This window comes from Gymnogyps californianus, chromosome 1 (assembly GCF_018139145.2).
Source record: "Gymnogyps californianus isolate 813 chromosome 1, ASM1813914v2, whole genome shotgun sequence".
NCBI lineage: Eukaryota > Metazoa > Chordata > Aves > Accipitriformes > Cathartidae > Gymnogyps > Gymnogyps californianus.
The window spans coordinates 7,262,780-7,286,271 of NC_059471.1; the positions used below are offsets into that span (position 1 = coordinate 7,262,780).

The window sequence follows — 23,492 nt, forward strand, 5'->3', positions numbered from 1 at the left end:
ACATCAAACCCAAAGTGTTTAATATTATACTTTGTTGTAACTTTGTGCATGCATAACTGTTACTGGGCGTATCTATATTTTGGCAGAATTCCTGATTAAAGTCAATGGGGAGTTCAGCCTAAATGCCATGTTATTGTCCATTACTTGAAATATTGTCAAAATTGCATAAACAATGTGCCTTTTTAATTAGGCACCTGGTGTCAAATAGAGTTTCAAAGGGCATTTTATTGATGTGGTTTAGATGAAAAAAAACGTTTATGGCACAAGAGACTTACTGCATGTGTAGTATGTTTTGTTCAGCTACCTTTCATTTTGTATAGATAGGAGGGAAAAAGGTTTAAAACTGGGAAGTCCTGTTGGAAAAGCTTTGGAGGATTCCAGTTAAGGGTCTTTGTTAAGATTTATTTTATAGGAATGATTTGGAAAATGGATGAAGCACCTTCTAGTGTGTCAGCTGTCACTTCTTAAGCTTTCTACTCACGTAGCATCCTGTGTTATATATATGACATCGCATATAACTTACTGATTTCTAATGTATAATAATTTTCAGCTGAATGCAAAATTTGATTTCCATCTTTCAGACAGAAATCCCTTCATTTCTTCAAAGCTTTCTATCTTATTTAACTTCCTTAGGAAGACTGAAAAACAGTTGACAGTCATATTTATATATGTGTGAATATATATGTATATGTATTATATAATTTGTTTGCAAAGAAGCCTGAAAAACTTATTTTTTTAAAAAATGAAGGGCTATATATGTTCTTAACTTCAGTCTTTTAAAATAATCCAGAGTCTTCTCCTCATTACAGTACAGTATGTGCTTCCTTTAGCTAAAACATCTAGGTAAGTTTCTTCAGAGAGATATTTAGAAAATTTATTTTAACACAGTAACTACTCTAAGGTAGAAAGGAAGGTAACGCATAACACAAGGTGCAAAGGGGGGTAGAAGTCTTTTAAAAAACTGAACAAACAGTAGATAAAATGAAAAGAGACTAGGACTGGAACAAATGAGGAATTTGTAATAAACACTGGGGAGAGGATGAAGAAATTATTGTGAAGATGAAGTAAGATACGAGGAAGACAAATGAGAAAACCAGAAGGAATAAAAAAGTTGTGTTGTAATAATTCCGTGCTACCAGTTTTAGTTCCATCCTTCTTTACTCTTTCCTTCAAAAACCTTTATCTAATATAGTTTTGATTTCAAGACCTAAATGGGAAAAAGTGTATCTTTTGGATCAATATCTTAAATAGTATGAAACAAAAAGGAAGTGAGTTGTACAATTCCAACTGAAACACATCTTCATAATTCTCTTTTCCTTTCTTTTGGGGCATTATTTCATTTAGTATTTCATGCAGTATAATCATGAGGGCTACTCACAGTTCATCACTGAGTTACACTCATGTATGCCTTTGCAGTATTAGGGCTTCTGGTTTCAGGTGGTACAGGGGAGGACCACATCCTTATTTCCACAAACAATATTAATTGATTATTAAATATCCAAAAGGTTAATGATCTATCATATCTCTGAATGCTGTGATAGGTTAGTTTACCATCAAAAAGTTTCATTAATTCCAGGACATGGTGAAAGACCATATAATTTGCTTTCTGTGTCAGCTGCCAAAGAAAATTCTTCCTCAGTTGTATACCTGCAACCTTCTTGTTCAACTAGTGGAGTCCAAATGGTCTTGCACAGGCATTTATTTGAAAGTTATGCTGGTCCTTTGACTCCTTCACCTAGGACGCTGTTTTGTGGTAACTTGTTGATAAGTATTAGTCCCTGTTTTATTTTTGCAGATTGGGTATTCTAGGTTAAATTTGTTGAGGAAAGCAAAGTGAACAAGAGACACTCTAGATTACAAGAGCAAAAGAATGTGAAGAACAGTCACCAAATTAGAAATATCAGTTCAAGAAATAATAAATAAATATATTAAATAACTACATTGATTTGTTTTGCAAAATACTGCTTTAGTGTACTATAGCTAAGGTTTTTCCAAGAAATACATCAGAAATAAGACACTAGCTGGGTATGTTCAGAAGAGTTTAGTTGCTCTCTTTAAAAGTGAATTAGATTAAACCAGAGTGAAAGCACTCTCACAAATGCTAAGTTAGCTAAATCTGGATGCATAAATTTATGGACACTTAATGGGACCATAAAACAGAAAATATATTTTCTGGCTAACTACTGCTGGCTGGTAAAATGAATATGTTATATATCAGCTAATTATAACACTTGATGTTAATAATATTTTAAAAATACAAAATTTCAAGTTAGTTGATCTCACAACATCCCTCTGTAGTAGCTAAGTCTAATTACATCCTTCTACTAGTGAAATGGGAACCTTGAACAGACATAGAGATCTTAACTGATTGGTTAATGCTCATGGTGAAAACAGGATAAAGAAGAGCTGCAAGAGTTCTTGACCACACCTTGGCCGACCATCACACTTTATATAGTGGGCCAGGCAAATAGTACACAGATATCAAAATAGCACCATACAAAGGTTATCCTCTAACACAAACATATTAGAGTAACGACTGCAACCTTCAATTAGGGTAAATCCATTCTCCCCCCTTCAGAGCAGAGGGAGAGTCAAGCACATTAAAAAGCTCATTGATTAGATGTCTCTGAGACATACACTGCTGGGGGATATGCAAACCTCAGTGAAGGATTTCTCTCTGTTGGAACAACTGGTTTTAAAAGATGGTATTTCTAATATAGATTTTTATTATGAAAAGCATATTTGCAATTCTAGTGTCGTTGTATGTTGTAATTTAAGGATTAAACCCAAATTTTTTTCTTAGCATTTTCTGTTTCCCCTGTGAAAGAACTATTGATGCAGCATATCCAGATCAAGATCGATTAACAATTCTGTGAATTTTGCCCAGCAGCTATAATTATTGGTTGCCTTAGCAACTTGGTAGATTAAATCATAAGCTAAAATCCTGGGGGTTCAATTAAAATTTCTTGTTGAAATTCAAATTCTTTTGAGGGTGAAATGACCAGTGATTCAATATGCACTTGAGAATTCTCAGGGTTGGCTCCTTTTTCTTCCATGTCATTTATTAGAAATGAAACATAAATCTAATACAATATTCAGGAAATATTTACCTATTGCAATTTACTATTGATGCTGGTGCATTAGGAATAATGAAGCTTTGTGGTTTTGTTATGTAGCAAAGCACAGGCTAAATTTTATCTTGCTGAAAGAAGAATCTGATTTATCATATTCACTAGGCTATTTTTCCTGTAGTTGATACTGACCAAAATTTATGCTAGCATTGGTCCTACACATAATTTAAGAAGCAGTATTTGTTAATGTACTTTTCATTTATTATGCTAGGACTTTAATTCCGAAATGTGCTCCTAAAGGACTTTGGTTTTTTGAATGTTGAAACTATCCACTGTCCAGTTTGTGGCTGCTGAGCAAAACCAAGGTTCTCTCTTCTGTTCCTCCAGCTCCAGTTTGGATGTTTTCAGTAATTCCTGGGTAAATACCAGGGCCTGTTCACCTCCTTTTGGACATGCTGATCTTTCTGCTACTGATTTTCTTGCGACTGTATTGTCTTTCAGCTCTTCTAGCTCTTTTTCTAGTGCCCTGATGACCGCTTCTTTGGGTAGATGCACTTTTCCCACAATGCTGTTGAGGGAAGTCTCTTTTATTGTCCATCAGCCTTTCTCAGAAATGTCTTTGCCTCACAAAATGACCTCCAGGTATTCTGATATGGTGCCAAAAAGTATCAAGGCAAACCATTAACATGTTGATGTTAACCTTGCAGAACTCTTGCCTTTTGTTCTCCTCCTTGCACAAAAGGAGAGAGAGATTAGTATATTAGTGCCTTCTATCTTCACTTGCCCTAACGAAAAGTTTTCTTCTCTACTTATCTTCCATTGGTGTGTCCCGGGCCTCACCAAAGACAGACTATCTGTTCAGACACTAAAAGTATTCCACCCCACACAGGGGAATTCAGAACCCATTTTAAGTAACATTTTGTGTTTTCTTTAATCCTCCTGAGTTAGCACCTCTTTTTCCTCTAATATATAGTGCTGACCTTCCTTGTAGACAAAGATGAAATAATGAAGATGAGAGGAAAGAAGGTGCTTCTTTTGAAAGAATTAAATAAACAAAGTTAAATAAACAGAAATAAGTACAGTGAGAGAAAGATAAATGTTGCTGTAATGTTCCAGACACCGAGAGAAAAACAGTGTCTACTATTTACAGTGGTAATGGAGGAAGCCACCCCTTTCATTCTCTGTTTAAGTTCCTGCATTACATTTTGGGGTTTGGTGCATATCCTACATGTTAGCAAATCTACAGACAAGATACTAAAATTTCAGCTATTCTGAAATGATATCTCAGTTGTGCTGAATACTGGTGGATTTCATACATAAAAATGATAGTAATCGGCAAAAGGAAAGTTGATATAAAATGTAATATGTTGTACGGATAAACCACATCACTCGGCAGCTGAATATAAAGACAAATCTGAACTCCTTTGGGCCCTCTGTCAGCAAGAAATCTTTGCAGCTATATTTTATCCCAAAAATTATCCCTTGAAACCTTTTTAATAATTCCAGCAGTTATAACAAATTATGTTAAATTACAGAGTAGGCCTAAAGCATGATCCTAGAAGCCTCAAAATTCTGAATCTAGTCTAGGACATAAAAGTGTAGCTCTGGGAGAAAAAAGTATAGAATAAAGTATAGGAATTAAAGCATAGTAAGATAAAAAAGAAGCCTGTGACTTGAAGATAGTTCTTTCACATGCTCTAAGTAGTCCTCTTTTTTTTTTTAGGATGCTAAAACCTTTGTATATGTTTTGGCTGGGTGAGAGGAACTGATTATTAAAAGCTAATTAATGAAGTTCAGTGAAAATGAAAGTTCTGCTACCCCTTTTTCTGGAAAGTACTTCCTGGCTTTTCAGTGTCAGTTTTATAATCAACATGTACTTGCAATTTGAGAAACTCATTATTTTTGTTTTATTTAATGTTTATGATGGGTTTTGCAATTCCAGCACAGAAATCTTGTGCAGAAGTGTCCCCAATAACTGCACTGAAATGTAGCTTTGCTAAACTTTGCTGTTGGTGTTGGTGAGAAATCTGTTCGGTTGCTGTGTTATTTACAGAGCTGTTCTGCAGTTCAACACCATTCTCAAATGACTTTCTTTCATTTTAAACTCTTCATTCTGGAATCACAAGTGCAAAACTCATGCTAGCTTCATCTGTGCTCTACATTCCTTTCTTAATTTCCATTACTAATTTAAAATGAATCAACTGGGAGTAGGCCAGAGGGAAACTTATGTGATGAATGAATGAGTCTCTTTCTTGGTTTCCTTATCCTAAAATAAAAAGGGCTAAAGGGAAAAGGTAGAGGAGGTTTACAAATAACTTTGTATCTATTCTTGGAAATTTAAACAAATTACTATGCAGTTATGCATTATGTCTTTTAGATGTAATGAATAGTATAGAATCTTACCTTTCTTTAATTATATTGACACCTAAAGCAGTTTTAATCTGCGTACTTTGAAAGGCTCTATAGAGATCAGTATTACCATTGTCTTCTGATTTGGTGAAACAAAGGCATGGAGTGGGGAAAGGAACGGCCCAGAGTTGCACAACAATTTCATGGCTAAGCCAGCAGCTCAGCCGAGTTTCCTGAGTCCCTTTCAGTGCCCTAGCAATTCTATCCCATCGCTAATATTCAGGGTTGTGCATAACAAAAGGATCTTTTTGTTCCAAAGTAAATTGTTTGCAACAAGTCAGAGGTGCTCTAATAGGACAGCAGGACTTCAGACATGATGGATGAGTGCTGAAGGAGTCACGTTACCTGGTGTTGATGGAAACTCGTCTATCCTAGCAATAGGGATTACATACTGTCAGAGTGCCTAGTTTAGAAGTTTGTGTAATTTGCAAGGCAGACATTTTTGAAGACACGTCTATAAAGTGCATGCATTCTTCTAATGCAACTTTAAATGTAGATCTCAAAAAGAAAAAGATCAAAAGATTCCTTGTGTACTGACACCAGCAAGGGAGATACGTGATGGATCGTGTTATTAAGTACTTTCCGCTGTGCATGAGGATTTAAATGAGGATTATGTTAGCAGACTGATGGATTGCCGAGCTCTTCAGCTTGCCTAGAGAAGTAGCTGGGTAATGGTCATCCAAATTATAACAGAATATATAGCTAGCTGATGTAGAACCAAGTAGCTTTTCATCTGTGTGCTATTCTGCGAACCCATAAAAAAAACCTTCTAAGCCAAGAAAGCATCATTTTAAAACTTGCGTGTAAACTGTAAGATCTGTTGGCCAGGCCCTAGTAAGGAGATGTGCTGATGGAGAGAGATTGCTCTTTAAGACAGCTCTCAATGAGAAAGGTGTTGGGAGGAGAGGAGAATGGGTTTGCGTCATGCTGTGGACTTTAACAGATTGCTTTCCAACTGCCTAGCACAAGCAGAGCAATTGCTGGCATGTAGCATGTAGTGAAGATCAATATGTACCACACTGCCTGGCAAGCATACAAGCAAATAATTGTATCAGCAAGCCAGAAACACAATTTTGATCTCTAAAGCAAGGAGGTAAATGAAGAAATAATTTTAGTTTTTATCTAGGCTGACCTAAAAGATTAGTTCAGTAAATTTTCTCCATTTTCTATATCCTGTCTAGCTATAGGTTTTTTAGGTATAAATTAAAGACTCAGAAACTCTTTTATTGAAATTACTGTATCAGAGAAAAAGGTTTGGTTTTGGATGCTTGCTTTCAATTCTGTTCACAGAATTGGGATCAGACTGACACATTTTTTTCCTGTCAAATCTTTCTCTGATTTCTGGAATTAATACATAACTTCTAGCATTAATGCATAATAGATTCCTGCCTTTTGCATCTTTCAGATCAAGTTTGCATTTTAATACTAAAATCAGGGTGTGAGTTAATAAAGTGCAGTGGCATCCAACTTAACTATTTCATTGCCTTCTGTAGATACTTCTATTGAAAAATGTCAGGCATTAAAATAACATAAATCAATGCTAATAACCTTCACTAAGATATCCTTAATGTACCCTTCAAGGTAATGTATAATATCGTGAAGTCTAACATGGCAGAAAAATGTAGTCTGAAGTCTTGTTGCTGCACTAACTCTACTTATTCAGAGTGCATGTGTGAAATGAATGCTAATATTGGAAATATGTTTGCTATTGGTATGTTTTACAATTCCTTCCTTGCAGCATACAAGAGAAAGCTCTATGGGCATTATTCAGCTTAGTGGGGAAAAAAAAGTCTTATGAAATTTTAAAGTGATACATTTGGGGATGGTAGAGTAGTCTGGCAGCACATTAATCTTTAGAAGGGTTATCTGTCCCGGTGGAAAATGCATGATAAGGTGCCATCCTTTTAAATCTTCTGGAACTGTATGGACAGGAAGGATGGTGAATGTTTAAACCACCAACTTTTTGTAGAACTAATTCCTAAATATTGTGACCGAGGACTAACTTTAAATGGGTCTATCCCTGGGTATTGTCAAGTAGTATCTTCAAATATGTGACTACACTTGCAGTCAGAGACTCTGGCTAAAAAATCAAATATACTATCTGAAACAAACTGTAGGCATGACTTGCTTTAGCAATAAGGAAGGGTTATGTATGTTGATGATCCTGTATAAGAAAAGCTCTTTTTCTTAAATAGTTACTGGAAAGTCCAGCAGAATTCCAAATAAGGTTGTTGGAAGAGGACATGCATCTGGGGGTGCACGCCCCCATAGCATGAATGTATAGTTTGACTTTTAAAAAAATATTTGCTTATGTTTAAAGTACACTGGGATGATCCAATGCCTCTCTTGACTTAACTGAGCATCTGTGTCTGTGGTACACAAACATTTTTAATTCGTCCTTTTAGAAAGCCAGTGGAAATAAGAGTCAAAAAAGTATACTGAGACTAAGATGTCTTTGAATGCCACCAATCTTATTAAATCAAATGTTTTTCTGAGTGTTACTCTTAACTATCATAATTAATTATACAGAAGGGATATAATTACATATTCCTGTCTGTCAGCTCATGAAAAGACACAAGTGAACATTTTCTGTTCAGTAGAATAGGAAGTTTTTGAATGCTGTGTCAAGGCGTGATTTATCTATTTTTTAGACATCTAAAAGTTAGGTATCTCAGTCCAAGCTTGACATCACAGGTCCCATGATAGTGGCAAAAAGTAGGCATGTTGTGTTGCTGGTTTCGTGTGATGGTTAGTCCAAGATTATGTGAGAAGTGATGAAACACTCTCAGAAATCCCAGGAGCCCTGCACTGGCAGGAGATAGGGCTTGGAATGAAGCTCGTAGGTGCTGATGGATTTTTAGGGACAATACAGCCCACATCAGGTCCCAGACTGGCAATTAGGAAGGATGTACTGCAGGGCGTAGCATCAGGAAGGAGTTGACTGCTTTGAAGCAAAACAGGGTTTGATTATTCAGGGAGCAACAGCACCTGAAAGAATCTTGGTCTAGGGGTAAATTGTGCAATTTATGATAGCTAATGGCTTTGCAAACATATCTGAAAACTATTTTGCAGCTACAGCTTAAGATCTCCATCTATACTATGTAATACTGAGATCTTTTGAATAACTGTAAAGATAGCCAGGCACAGACTAATTTGAGCCAAATAAGAGCTGTTCTGGCTTCTCCTTTTGAAAACAAAACAGACAACAACAGAAAACAAGTAGCAGCTCTCTGGTCATGGCAATTTTCCCAGCATCATCTGTGAGTGGCAGCTCTACCATAGTGCTTGAACAGCACTGCGGAGCGGGAGGTACTGACCTTCCCAAACAATTATGAGTTTTTACGGAAGGGAGAGATCACGAAATGTGCCTATAGCAAGGCCAGTATAACACACTAAACTGACATTGCTTTGTTTGGAAGTGGTGCCAAACTGCCCAGCTGTCGGTAAAACTAGTTTCTTTTTCTACACAGTGCTGTATCTATGTGTGTGTGTGTGTGTGCGTGTGCGTGTGTGTGTGTGTGTGTGTGTGTGAGTGATTCAGCAGTTGACCAGGCATATTACTGGAGGAATCTCTATAATCAAAACATTTTAAAACATTAATATGCATTTAGCAGGTATAAACTTATTTAATTTTTTAACTTATTTCTGGTTGGTTTGGGGTGGTGTTTTTTGGGTTTGGGTGGTTCTTTTCCTGACAGCTTTTTTGCTTTAGCCCAGGTAAAATATGGGTCAGTTGTGTTTGAGTTTCTATATTTTCACATATTCTGCTTTACTCATAGCATTTCCTTTTGAGAGGAAAAGTAGGAAAATACACACTATGCAGTCAATAATAAAATGTACTATCAAAGCAAAGGAATGTACCCTCACCTTTTCTTGGATTAAGCCTTTATGTCACGGTGAAGAAATTTTGAAGCAAGACTCTCTGGTTCCTGGGTCATAGGCATAAAAGTTTGTTTCATAAACTGAAAACCTCTGAGGTAGAATGAGATGCTTAAAAATTGCTTGAAGAGTGACAGATTTTTAATGAATTATGGATGTGGTATTGATCTTTTTTTTCTTAACCAACTTAGCTGGTAGATGTTTTGTTGCATTTCAGAAAGTTGCCTAATTTCTACTTCACAAAATAAATTATTGGTTAAGTCTTATAGGGTGGAAGTACAGGCAAAGGAGTTTGGGGGAAAAAATGCCAGATAACCTTCTTCCAGCTGTTGTGAGGGATCTATGCTTGAGTGAGTTGGAGAATAAAGGTAATGAGAGCAGGTTGAAAGGAATGTCACTATGTCCAGTTTGTACCAAGCAGAAAGACATTATAAATGAAAAATAAATAAATAAGAGAGAAAGAAAGAGAAAGTGAGGAGGGACACTGACAATTTCAGATAGTTAATCAAAGACAAGAGAGCCCAGTGTGTACATTTGTAGCAAGTTTGTTTTGCATGGATGGGTTTGACAGAGAATTAATACACCTCAACCTAGCTGTGTAGAAAGCCACATATTGTGTTTCATACAGCTAATATGCTACCTGTGACCCTAATGACAGAGGACTAAATTGAAAGGTTAAGAAAATAACAGTGAGATGGAGAAGGAAATAAAGTCACAGTAGCTTGAGATGGTGTCTACAGTTGGAGCTTTTGCACAGTGCGGGTATACAGAAAATATTTCGGTTTTCAGTATTAAGCATTTTCTGAGTGACTGCCAGATATAGATTTCCTTTAAAAAAAAATATAAAAATCCACCTTATGCATAATTCTCTAAGACTATAAAGCAGTACCGTTGTGTCCAGAGCACAGAACCAGCGGCCTCCAGAAAGGAGTGCCTCTCGGAAAACTTCAAATATTTTTGAAGTTTTATCATTTATAAAATGATTCAAGTTATTGTCCAGACGGACTCCTTGTATTGCTAACGCTTTATTCAGCAATGCCATGTGAAAGGTCATGACATCTATCTTGTGCAGTAACTTAGAAAATAAAGTGACTCACAACTGCATATCTGACACACCCCAGTCTTTGGCCTTCTCTCTTTCCACTCCTGTTGCCCTAGTTATCTTGCCAGACTGTCTGTAAATGTGTCTTGGAGACAGATTGCTGTTACATGTTGGCTCAGCTATTTTATCCTCATTTTCTTCAAATTTTTTTGTCTGAGGATGGGTATATTCACTCCTGAATGTTGCCAAATATAAGCATTTGAGAAGTTGATAAAAGATCTGGGCTAGTTATGCATGAGGCTATTTATTTAATATGACATTTTTAGTCGCTAAATCACACACATACGTAAATAAGCATAAATCCATAAATTGCCTAGGCATCTTGAACAGGCAAACCACTTACATTTCTGATTGCCAAAGCAAAATTGATCTTTATTAATCAACCTGTCTGCCTCTGTAATAAACTCCTGTAGCTCTCAGTGTGTGGCCTCATAAAATGTTTTGTAAAAATATGCTCCTCCCTAAGAGATTTAGACCAGCTGTTAAGCAAGCCAGCTGAACAGTTCTGCTCAGTTGCAGTCTAATTAGTTATGCACATTACTGAATTTTTGTTTTCAAATCCTGTATATATAATGCTTCAGTTCACATTAAAAATGTGATATAGAATCTGTGTTGTCTCTCCAGAAACTTTCTATCATATGTGTGGATTAAAATTTGGATTTTTAAAAATAATACTAATGTATATCATAACACAGATGTGAACAATTACTTAATCACAAAAAATATGTGAGTGCTTATAGGAAAAACGATGTTATTCAGATTATTTAATACCATGGGCTATGCTCACAGCTAAGCGAAGGATAAATTGCTAGTTCTTGCATAGCTTCTTCTCTTCGTGTAGGATAAATTACATCAGAGTTAAGTGCCAGAATCAGTATTTATTTATAAATGAATTCAGGGCTTCTATGGTTGTCAATTTTTATTTTCATTGACCTGTGGTACACTTCTAAAGTACTTTCACATGTATTGAGAAGCCTAATTAAGGGAAAGATATTAGGTTTTGTAGCTTTCTAAAGTATTTTAGGCTTTCTGCTTTTTAAAGAAATGCAGTTGGATGAATCGAATGTGTGCGACTTTTGCAGCCTATAGTTTGACCTTTCTTCCCAACTGAAGAATTATTTGTAGATTATTTGGCTGGTGATGACAATGGCTAGATATGTTTTAAAAGCCTAAACCATTTAGGCAACCTTTAGTTTTTTACCTTTGTATCCAATACTGTCTGGAACATGGAAATAGCCAGGCTCCCTGTTCCAAGTGAATATGCAATCTTTTATAAATTCTTGCATAGTACCTAAAACTCTGAAATACACTTAAGCAGAAGAACAGAGGCTCTGCCAGAGTCAAATGAGAGAGAAAAATGTCATTCATTAGGCAAAACTCCCATTTAAATCAGTGGAAGAAGAGAATTTAACTGTTAGGAATTATAAAGGGGTTGGTTTGTTTGTTTGTTTGGTGTTTGTTTGTTTGTTTGTTTGTTTGAAGTGAAACATCCTACAGACCATCCTAGGTATAACTATATCCATCCAATGTATAACTCTGTCTATTTCTTGAAATAATTATTACTGGGAAAATTGTGGTGCATAGTATCAATCAACTACAGCTTTTACAGTAGCAAAAGCCACATTAGGAACATACTGAATTTAAAACAAAGTTATGTGTTATGATGGTGTTTTAGAGTCATATTTTACTTACAATCCTGATTTTAAAATCTGCCCAGGAAGGACACATAAGTAAAATGGTTATTAAAAATGATATTCAATAACATTTTAAGACTCTATTTGTTGCTCTGACTAGAGCTTATCAACGCACATAAAGCAAACGGGCCAGATGTTTAAATGTAACTCAGATTACATTATATCAACTTTAACAGCCTCCCTCATACTATGCATAGAAAAGCATTGTGGGAAATTACCTCACTGTCTGAAGGCCAGAACTTTGCAAGTAGTTTGTAATTCATTTTGTTATCTGGGGCTTTCAAAGGGTGCACACCTTCTTATAATTTTGGACCAGTTTCAACTTAAGTGACTTTGTTTACATATATTTCAAGCACTGCTTGAAATGGTTTTCTTTTTTTTTCAGCCTCTTGAATTGGCATTTGTAATTTAGTTTGCCTTGCCACTACGCCGTGTTCAGTGCTTGTGTAACTAAAAATGCAGGTCTTCCTCAGCAAGGCACATTGCACATTCCTAAATGTACAGCTGTGGAGGCTGAAACCTTGGCTATGTGTCCTGTCCTAGAAACAGCTGAAATCATGACTTATAAAGTACTGTCTGGTATTCTGTATCTCTTTGCTTGGGCAAAGAAACGCGAGATTTAACATGTAACATTTATCCATGATATATTGCTTGGGATGTGCATTGAGCATGCAATCAAAGCCAACGGATTAGTATGCTCTTTCATACACTTGTTCTGATGGAAATCCCAGAGGTAGGAACAGCCACGTTTTGCTACTGAGTTGTTGCCTTGAAGTGTGCTGTGGTAATGCATTCATATAACACATTTGTGTTGTCATGTTATGTCCTGAGCTTTAATGGTGATTTATTGTTCATAATAGATGAGATAATCAAAAGGTATATTGCTTTAGTCCTCTTCAGACTGAGACCATCTGAGACTGGAAGATTATGCTGCCTGCTTATCTCATCTTTAAATCACAACAAATTACCAATACATTTGTGTAATGCATTTGCAATCTACCATCTTTTTGTTGTCTTGCTACAGCATTACTGTAGGCAGAGTATCTTCTCAAGTAAGTGAGTTTTACTTAATCCGTTATTTTTGAGGAACTACAAAAGCATAAATGCCTATTATGTACTTGAAAGGGGAGGCTTGAAAGCAAGAAATAAGACATATCAGAGGGCATTTTAACAAAACAGTTTTGGCAGTGGGATGTGCTTGACTGATTAAAATAATGACTGTGGGAGTGTTAGGCAGGTTAGTGTGAGGTAGGCAGGCAACCAGAAGCACTCCCCTTATTATCCGTTGCATGTGGGGCTTGCTGTAATAAGGATCTGATCTGGATCAGAGCTGGGGCTCACCATAATCCAGACCAACTGCTATCATTAATTACAAGACCGGTAGGTTGTGACACCCAGCAGTGTCTGGGAGCCTGAGCCTGCTAGGATAAGGCACTACGTAGAAGTCTGGGCCCTTTTATCACTTTTACCTTCACTGAACCTTTCAAGACTTTGAATGGTGAAGAGGAGGAAAATGAAGAGAACAGATTGTTTCTCTTAAGATCAGAGTTCCCCTCCAATGCTGAGAATGGGATTTTGGCACATTGCTCATTATTTAATTCTCTTGGCTGGAAGCAGGAAGAATTTGAGAGCTTTTGGTTCAGTTCACTATCTAGCTGGCTCCCCTAGAGCCATATAACAAATAACTAGGGTCCTTGGAGATGCTTGTTTTGGTGCATCACTATGTGGAGGGCAAAGATGAGTTGTGAAAATCTGGGTATATTAAATCTTTTATGTGTCTAGCTGTGGGGAGTGGTGGAGAAACAGTCCTTCGTTCAACTTTCATTCTGCTTCTGGGAGGTCTAGGCATGAAATATGGTGTTTGCCAGTATACATGAAAAATGAGAAGCAGTTAATTGCTTGCTTTTGTGGTACTTTCTCTCCTTATGATGCTTTTCTAAAAGTTCACATAAGTTCATTCTAGCATCTTCATGGCGTCTGGGTGACATGTGAGAAGACAACCGATGTGTCTGGCTTGGCAAAAATCAATTTGCAGAAAGGTGTGGGAGAATCTTTTAGGCTGCTAGATGTATGAATCAAAAGAAAGTATTTCCAGTGAGATGTGCAGAACAGAAACTTTAAAAATATCTGTTGACTGGGATCCCAAGGGAAAGTTAAATGTAAATGTAATTTAGACAGCAGTATTGACAGCCTTGGAGAAGGCTGAAATGTTCTGATTTTTGATGAAAAAGAAAGATAAATATTTTGACAATTTCAAGGAATACTTTCTCAATTTTCTACCGGTTAGAGAGCTCAAAAAGTTTCTGTTTTCTTGAAACACTCAGATTAAATTTAAAAACTTCAAAGTGTTTGAAAAGTTGCTATTTTTTATTGTTGTCCTAAAAAGCTATAACAATTTTTCTGGATTTTTTTTTTATCAGCTCTAGTCCGTCTGTTATCAAAGTATATCCCACTAGCCATATGCTGCTTCAGTTCTTGCTCTGGTTTTCAAAGTGCCAAAATCCTCTGCAATGAAAAATTTCCCTCCACATCTGTGTTTCTCATGCTTGTCCTAAGGAATGGGAGTAAAATGGACTGGGGTTGCACTCGAATGGTATTGATTAAGAAAACATGGTGTGACAAATTTTCTTTTATCCTTTGTTAACATATAATTAATTAATTAACTGAAATATATTTTAGAACGGTAAACCTACATTTTAAATTTTAATATTTGCTATATATTTTTCTACTTCTGAAGATCTTCTCATAGGTGTAAGAAGAATAACTTCTTGTCCTTGACCTCATATTCCTTTACAGTTCTTTTCTCTTTCCGGTCAAAATGGGTATAACACCACCCTTTGTTACTGTTGTTGCTAAAATGGACCTTTTTATGTGTCACATTACAATGAAGCATTTGTGTAATCAGTTTTGTTACGGACTCACAGAGACCTTTCAGCAGAATTCTGTAAGGTTCTGTATCAACTAGTGTGGGGGTAGATGCTCTCTTTTTCTATAATGCTTTCTACCACATTACTTCACATTTGTTAATACTTTTATCTTTAGACTGTCCCAGTGTGGTAGACCATTGTTGTTTTCATTTTAAGAGTGAGCAGCTGGCTTGCAAAGAATAATTAAGAACATGCAGAAGAATTGTAGCAGAATTAAGGTAGAAAACCTGGTGCCTGGTCTGCTGTGGTTTGGGCTGTCCTCTCTGTGCTTTGCTCGAGTAACAGAAATGTGGTGAGTCAGTTCCAGAAGCATGGAGATCTCTTCCTTGTCTCTGCCCACAGGAGGCAAGAGTTGTGGCCAGTCCTGGATAAAGACTTGTTGTTGTTTACCCACCATACTTAGTAGCAGATCATCTTATATTTGGAGGGATTAAGTAGAACCTTTTCCTCCATATTTCTTCTCTTTTGCCTTTTAGCAAGAACGCATTGCTTTTTTAAACCTGTGTCCAGCACCTAAAGTGTTCAGCAATGTTTTTCTTAATGATTTGCCTCTGAAATGACATAACTTCTGAACTGATGTTGAACTGCAGGGCCTCTACCCATGAGCTGTGAGGATCACAGCCTAGGAAAGCTGAGGACAGAGGTAAAGAGCAAGAACTGAAATGAAAAGCAGCAGAAGTCATTATCTGTTGTATTTTTTTGTTCTCCACATGTGGGTTATGTTCTCTAACAAGCATTAAAAAGCCAGGTAGGAGCCCCTGGAGGGGAGGGGGTGACAGGGGCTATTCAGGTGCGGGATGGCCCAGCCAACAGCAGAATACAGCTGGAGAGAGTCACAGCTGGGAGTGGGGAACTGCTGCTTTGGCAGAGGCTTGGGAGAGGGACCAAAGGCATCCCAGCCTCTGAGATGACAGAGAGCGGCGTGCGTGGGCTGCGCAGACTCTGCTGCTGCTCAGAAATGTGCTGAGCGGGCTCAACCCGTGGAGGTATACACGTGCCTTGCCTGCAAGGAGGTGGTGGCATGAGGTTAGTTTATAGTTATCCTGTTTGATCTCATCACTTGTAATTCTTTAATGTTTCATAGTTCAATGAAACCTGGCTTCTTGTGCCCGAGGGTTTTCTGGAGAGCTTGGTATAAGGACAAGGGCTAGGCACATTCACCTCAAACCATTAAATGACGCTGGGTCAAAGGAGGCCATGTGTTTCACTGATACAGGGGCTATAACTTGTGGTGATTCTGCTTAAGCTGACTTTTTAATTTTGCTTTTGGGGCCGATAAAGTGAAAGTGAGATTTAAGGAGAGCTATGAAAGAGAAGGCAGCTTGTAATCAGCCAGGGATAAAATAATGTTTATGATAGGATGACATATATTCCCATGCTTGTGCCTTCAATGGTTTTTGGGGGTTCTTTTGTGATTAGCAGTGAGATGAACAGCTCATTAAAGGCTGCCTCCCTTGCTGTTGCTAAAAAAAGATCATATGGAAAAGATACATCTCAGTGGTCTTTGTGGGTAGGTAAATGGACGTTGCCAGCCCTCCTGCTCCTTGCCTGCTCTGGACAGACAGAAAGCTGTGACTGGCACAGGACTGAGTTATGGAGAGCGTATGCCACCTCTGCTTGGCTTTGGCTGTGGCAAACTCTGTGGCCACGTGCTGCAAGAGGAGATTTTGGGCTCCCAGGCAGCGTGCAGGTTCTCTGATTTCCTGTATGGCTGTTACCAAGTCACTTCTTTGTGCCTTACTTCATCCCTTGCTGAAACAGAGACCAACTCCACCATCACACAGAGTTATTTGTACGTACAAAGAAAACAAAAGCACTTAAATACTACAGGATGGGAGGCATATGCACAGTGCTGTAATATAAGTGTTTCCACTCTGGATTCAGTTTTGGTCAGGATTATATTTGGCAAGTCCCTTGCAAAATGCACTGGTGACACACATAAGCACTGCTTGCAATGTGTGCTTCCATCTTTCTTTTTCCCTCCCAAAGGATACATTTTGTAGTTTATATTATTTCCTGTGGGAATACTTGCCATGCAAATACATAACTGTACTACATATTCTGTGCTTTGATTTGATACAAGAATCTGAGCAACATAATGGTACATCTGAGGATTTTATACACCATTTTGGTTGTGATTTCTTAAGATGGCAGGAAGAAATGTAAAAATTTCTATCAGAAAGGTGAAGCAGGAAGCCATTTGTGCTGAACTAGGGACAAAGACAAGAGTAAAGTGACATTTTTCAAGTTTTTATTTATTTTTAAGGCTGCTAATGGTTGTTGTATTACTTGTGTGACTCACTAGAGTTTCCTATGCACCAGCAGAAACTAGAGTGGAAAATCAATTCCTAAAATCAAAATTAAGTGCCATAATTAGGTTTGTCTCCATTCCAAAGCTTAAGAAATAAAGAAGGAAAAAGAACTGCCTAAATTTAAAACATTGTCTCTTATGCTATTATATTGTAAAGTGCTAGAATATATCCCTGTGTGCAGGGATGTGCTGAGTCTCAGTGTTTAGTATAGGACTTATTTAATTTCCATTTCTTGTGCTTCTACAGTTAAAGCTCTGTTTGATGCAGTTATGTAGCACAACACCTCATCCTCTCTTCTCTTGACCTGTTGCGCCACACATAGCAGGTTGAGTGCCATCTACCACATCAAATAATAGAAGAGTAGAAAAATAGAAGTGATAATTGCATGGCAGAGGGCAGGTACACAATTTTTGGGGCCTCACACTTAAAGGAGATCCACAGGAGGAAATGCTTGCATTTTATTTCTTTACTGCTCTGAAGTCCTGTGACACTGTGTATGAAATTCTTCATGCCCCCTGCTAGAAGACAGTTCTGTCATACATCAGAAAAGGTGACAGAGGAGATGTCTGCATGCAGTATCTTGTGTTTTATGGGGAAATTAGACCTGGGGCAAACTTGTAATGTCACAGCTGGATTTCTGAAAGCATAATTTCTAAAGAGAAAAGACTTGGTACAAGAAATATTAAGGGAATAGAAAAATTTAAATTGGAAGAGAAGAGCATGAACCTCTGCCATCCTCAATATACAGCATTTCGTTTTCACTTCTTTTTTCCATTTTTATCCCACCTTCCTTCATCTTCTGCTTCTTCCTTTTTTTTTTTTTCCTTCCCTTCTCTGCAACATTTCTTTGTCAGGATACATGACTGTTCTCAGAATCACTACGCTCTATTCCAGCCATTGACTTAGATGCTCCAAGGAAGCATTTAGCTTTTAAACAACCCAGGTTTCCTTATCTTTAAAATTCAGGCCTAAGTGACAGAATTTTAAAATTTTTATTATGAAAAAAAAATCTGTTATGAAACATCATAACTGGTAGAAAATATCATAAGTAGAAGCTTACGTACTTGGCACTGGTGAGACGGCACCTCAAATACTGTGTTCCGTTTTGGGGCCCCTCACTACAAGAAAGACATTGAGGTGCTGGAGTGTGTCCAAAGAAGGGCAACAAAGCTGGTGAAGGGCCGAGAGCACAAATCTTATGAGGAGCAGCTGAGGGAACTGGGATTGTTTAGCCTGGAGAAAAGGAGGCTCAGGGGAGACCTTATCACTCTCTACCTGAAAGGAGGATGTAGCTAGGTGGATGTCAGTCTCTTTTCCCAAGTAATAAATGATAGGACAAGAGGAAACAGCCTCAAGTTGCACCAGGGGAGGTTTAGATTGGATATTCGGAAAAATTTCTTCACTCAAAGGGTTATCAAGCATTGGAACAGGCTGCCCAGGGAAGTGGTTGAGTCACCATCCCTGGAGGTATTTAAAAGACGTGTAGATGTGGCACTTAGGGACATGGTTTAGTGGTGGACTTGGCAGTGCTAGGTTAATGGTTGGACTTGATGACCTTAAGGGTTTCTTCCAACCTAAATAATTCTATGATTCTATTCTATGATAATCTTTTGTCTGTATTGTAACTAACTGCAACAGAGCAGGTTCTGCCCTGGCCAAAAGAGAAGTCAGAATGGGTTTTGGTGGTGCTGACTAGGGTAACTACCCCTTTTGTAAGAATAGCCATGGGTTTCCTATAAGAATACTGCCTGTTGCAATAGGAGGAGGAACATCTGTCCATTTGGCTCTGTTTATAGCAAAGAATGAAAAATCAGGTCCTTACAAAACTGTGGGACTTCCATCTACTTTAACTACTATAAGGTCTGAATGCCTAAAATTTATATCTTCTGGATGGAATAGCAGACATCAAGGTTCCTGCCTTTCCTAGTATTCTGGTCATTAAATAATATGTCTTGGCATCATGTAACTGTGTAAGATAATTAGTTGTGTTGGGGATGGAAAATGATTGCCTGTACAGCCAAATCAATATCTGTTGTTGCCTAGTACTAAAAAAAAAAAAGCTAGCTACCTTAGTTTCACATCATCAGCTCCGCTCCTGTATCCATAGCTGTGCTGAGTGTTAACAGATAAACCTTGAAGCAAAGTGATTGTTTTAAATCTTTGGTATTTAATTTTTAACTTGTTCCATCCCTTGTCCATTTCACTGGAAACAGAGTTCTGCAAACCCTGAATGACTAATCTTTTCATCTGTCTTCCTATTCTTCCAAGAAAGGCATTATTTATGACTGAACTGTATTTGTATTTTAAATGGCCCTGTCATCACATTTTATGACTACTGTGTGTATATATTCAGATAGAGGTAGGAAAGAAACAGAATCTACAGCTAACATCTATCTTCACCACAGGTGTGTGAGGGGGAGGTTGACACCCCACATGTGCGCTGTGAGAAGTTATCCCTTAACAAGAGAAGATTAATGCCCTGACTAAAGCTAGGCTGCGCTTCTTCCCATGTGCTGCTTAAGTAAAACAGCAATGTTAAAATTGAAAGAGGAAGCTGACCGTCAGAAATACGGGTGATACTCAGTGCGTACAAGCAGTTGGCAAGGTGTTTGAAAAGACCATCTGTTTCAGTACTGAGCATCAATTGCCGTTGCTTGCAATGTTGGGGAGCCATGTCATAAAAATAATAGGATTCAACACCGTAGTTGCTTTATGCTTATACCCATGTGTCCACTTGTGGTAAGACCAATTCTTCTCACAGAGGCACAAGAATGCAATTTAATGTATAGTATAGATGTGGTTTGGTTTACTGAAAACCACCCACTCATTCGCAGTGAGAAGCCCCTTGTAAAATTTGCTCTTAACTGATTATCTCCTGTCTGCTATAATATTGCTGCTCAATTGCATGCATCTCTCTGCCCTTGTAATGTAGCACTTCAGTGAGCAAGCTAAAGTACATATTACTCCTGTGAGCAGACAGCAGCTGGGAGCTCCAATTCTTCTTCTAAAGCAGTTCGGCTTGTAGGACTTCTGTAAAATGCAGGCTTCATTATGGTTACAGTAAAATATTAATAATCATAAAATCCCTGGGTACCAGTACAGACCTAATAAACCTGCTATTGACAATGTATGGCAGACTACTGCATGATGGAGCTGTAAGAAAATGCCTTGTAGTCTGGCCATTGCTATGTTGTAGGGTTTGGATAGATCTGCAAATGCATGCAAATAGTTAAAATGCATTTCTGATTAGAATCAGAATTAGGTATTTGGCGAGATTATTCTTCCTGTTCTAACCTTTTCAGTGGGTGGAAAAAATTACCTCCCTATTGCTTTGTCATTATTCCTTAAATGAACAATGTATTCTATTTTTTTTTTCCTTTAAGTGGGATGAATTGTGGCTTTTTATTGCTCCCTATTTTTCCTGAATAAATAGTTCAGTAAAGCTGCTAATGTTGATGATAGAAGTCATAAAAAGGAGGTTTTATTGTTTAATGTGTGTTTCCTTCGATTTTCTCAGTAGCTGAATATACATGAGACTATATAAATAGTTGCTTGAGAGAATGTACCCTTTTTTGGTTGTAGTGCAATGATTTCGAATTATACTTATTCTCTTCATAAAAGCAGGGGAGCAGAGTGGGAGAGGTGTTCTACTGTTTATGCATATAAGACGTAAGATTTTTTTTTCCTGTTCTTTTTACTTTAACATTTATAGTGTTGGTTAAGCTGTGTAATGATGTTGCTTCTCCTTTTCTGCAGTTTTTTTTCCCATCCATGTTTCCTTACAGTGATATCCCAGATAGAAACAAGATCTCTGATTTCTTCCTAAATTTTTCAGACCATCTTTCTTCCTTCTCCTCCCTTCCCTCCATTATAGGGCACTCTGTCATCCCACAAATGTGGAGAGTGGAGTGAGTCTGCTATGTGGCGTAGTAAAGGTTTTTGCACCTTGGAGAATCCGTCTTCCTATCAACCCAGAGTTCAGAGAGTTGGAGTGGTGTTATGGACAGATAGCTCTTCTATATCAATCGTACTCCAGATGAGACATGATTTTACTCTGTCTTGTGGTCTTATAACTTTCTGACTGCCAGGATTAACTAAATATCTGAATTGGAAGTAATTAGAAACTATTCTCTTCCCAGAAATATTACCAGTTAGCAAATATTTTGTCAGAAGGTTTTAGGTGTCAAGCAAAAACCAAACATATACCGTGGAGTTTCCTTGACAAAAAAGTCACTATCTAAGAACTTCAATTTAATTAACCAACTTAGTTACCATTTTAAAATGTGTTGAAGGAATTCTTTGAACTCTTTATAATCTTAACAGAATTGAGCAGTATATGCCTTCAAGTTCAAAGCTTGGGCAATGCCATCCAGCTCCAGTAACTTGGATGTTCTGTGTAAGTTTCAAGTGGGAGTGGAATATTTTCCCTTTTGAATTCATGCACCCTGGAGAAAATAATTTCAGCCATTCTCTGAAAATCCTGGGGCAGAAAAAGTGTTTCCTTGGCCCCGAGAGCCCTATACTAGATTGCTATGACTGTATTTCCTTTGCCGTGCATCTATTAATTTTGATTTGCTCTTTACCACAGAATAGCAGAGCAGAAATTATTCTTGCATGTGTGCATCCCAAATGCGATCCTGCACAGAGGACAGCGGTGGTTCTCCCACATGTTGGTATCTCCACAATTGTAGGTGGGAGGGCAAGGGGCAGGATTTGTCCTATAATGCAAAGTACTATCAAATACAATACATAGCTATAAACCCTGTAAGGTTACAGCTTTGATACTGCCTCTGGCTGGGAGGAACATCTGGTTAATCATATGTCTGGAGCCAAAACGGTATGTTTCTGCTTATTGTTTAGAGATTATAACTGAAGAGAGGTGCAGGGGTTAAAGCTGAAGTATGTGACAAAAGGAAAATAGTACATTGCTGTTTCACTGCAAAAATAGACGTTCATAAGCGCTTCTCAACTCCTAATGTAAAATAACTTGCAATTAAAGGAAGAAGAAAAAGCAAGCTTAGGTAGGGCAGAAGTTAAAGATTAATTTGGGGGGGGGGGGGAAGTCACTTTTCTATTTCATGGAGACATTATCAAAGAAAAACAGAAGTCCTTGAATGAGTCTTAAATCCTTCAGCAAAGCGTGTATGACACCAGCAAGTGAACTGAACAGCTATGATGTCTTTCTGTTGCAAGCTGAAACTAGGTAACAAAAATATCTCTGAATAGATCCCAAACCACTAGAACAAAGTAAAATCCATTTTCCTTTCATATCTTAATTGCACTGAAACACATAAAACACCTGTTCCTTCACCTTAACAGTTAATATACATTTCTATTTTTGGCACTTCTCTACCCCTTTCCTTTCCTGCAGTGCTGTGTATCTCATATTTGAACTGCTGCTGCTTCTGTTGCATGCTGGCAAACTGAAGAGAACCAAGGAGTTAAATTTCAGAACAGGAGAAGAGGAGGTGAGCTGTCTGCTACAGTAGTTTACTGCAGCTTCCTTTCATACTGACACATATGTAGTTTGTGGTGACAGTGCTAAAGAACTGCAGACAGGCATTTAGCAGACTGGATGTGAGCTGGATGCAAAGATGCCTCACCCTGGACTTCCTGCTGGCAGTATGTAAATACACCTGCAGACTGGCCACACTGGGTGGTGGTTGTTTTTTTTTTTTTTTCAGAAGGCAGCATGAGAGGACCTGACAAAGCAAGAGCATAGTTGAGAGACCCTAACCAGCATTAGATTTGTGTCTCAGTTGTGGGGGAAGTTTTTTGGTATTTTTTTGTGTGCTGCATATTCAGACTGAAATCTTCATCACTACAATGTTTGCCTCTATCTGGTATGCCAAGAAGCTGGGACGCAGGTTTGTGCATAACGCCAGGAAAGCAAAAACAGAGAAGGTATGTTCCTAGTGGGAATATAAAGCCTTATGTCTCATGCAAGCTGCCTGCTGGCATCCTGTTGTGTGTCTGGTTAGCTTTTTTTAATACCCTGAAAAACGACCTATTGCTATTCGTGATTTCACGCAAGAATCCTTGAATACTTCGCATATTATTAAATACCGGGGAGAAGATCCTTTCAAAAATCTTTATGC

General features: G+C 37.8%; 1 protein-coding gene across 3 annotated transcripts in view; it reads left to right on the forward strand.

Annotated features, from left to right (window-relative positions):
- The window catches only part of DLG2 (discs large MAGUK scaffold protein 2), a 1,037,179-nt gene that overhangs the window by 491,200 nt on the left and 522,487 nt on the right, over window positions 1–23,492 (forward strand). Inside the window, exon 1 of one of the 3 annotated variants that reach the window (XM_050914903.1) lies at window positions 23,221–23,298. The exons of the other annotated variants lie outside the window; for them this stretch is intronic. Coding sequence (XP_050770860.1) covers window positions 23,221–23,298 — 78 coding nt within the window. Of the gene's footprint in view, window positions 1–23,220; window positions 23,299–23,492 lie in introns of those variants that run through there. 3 annotated transcript variants of the gene reach the window in all.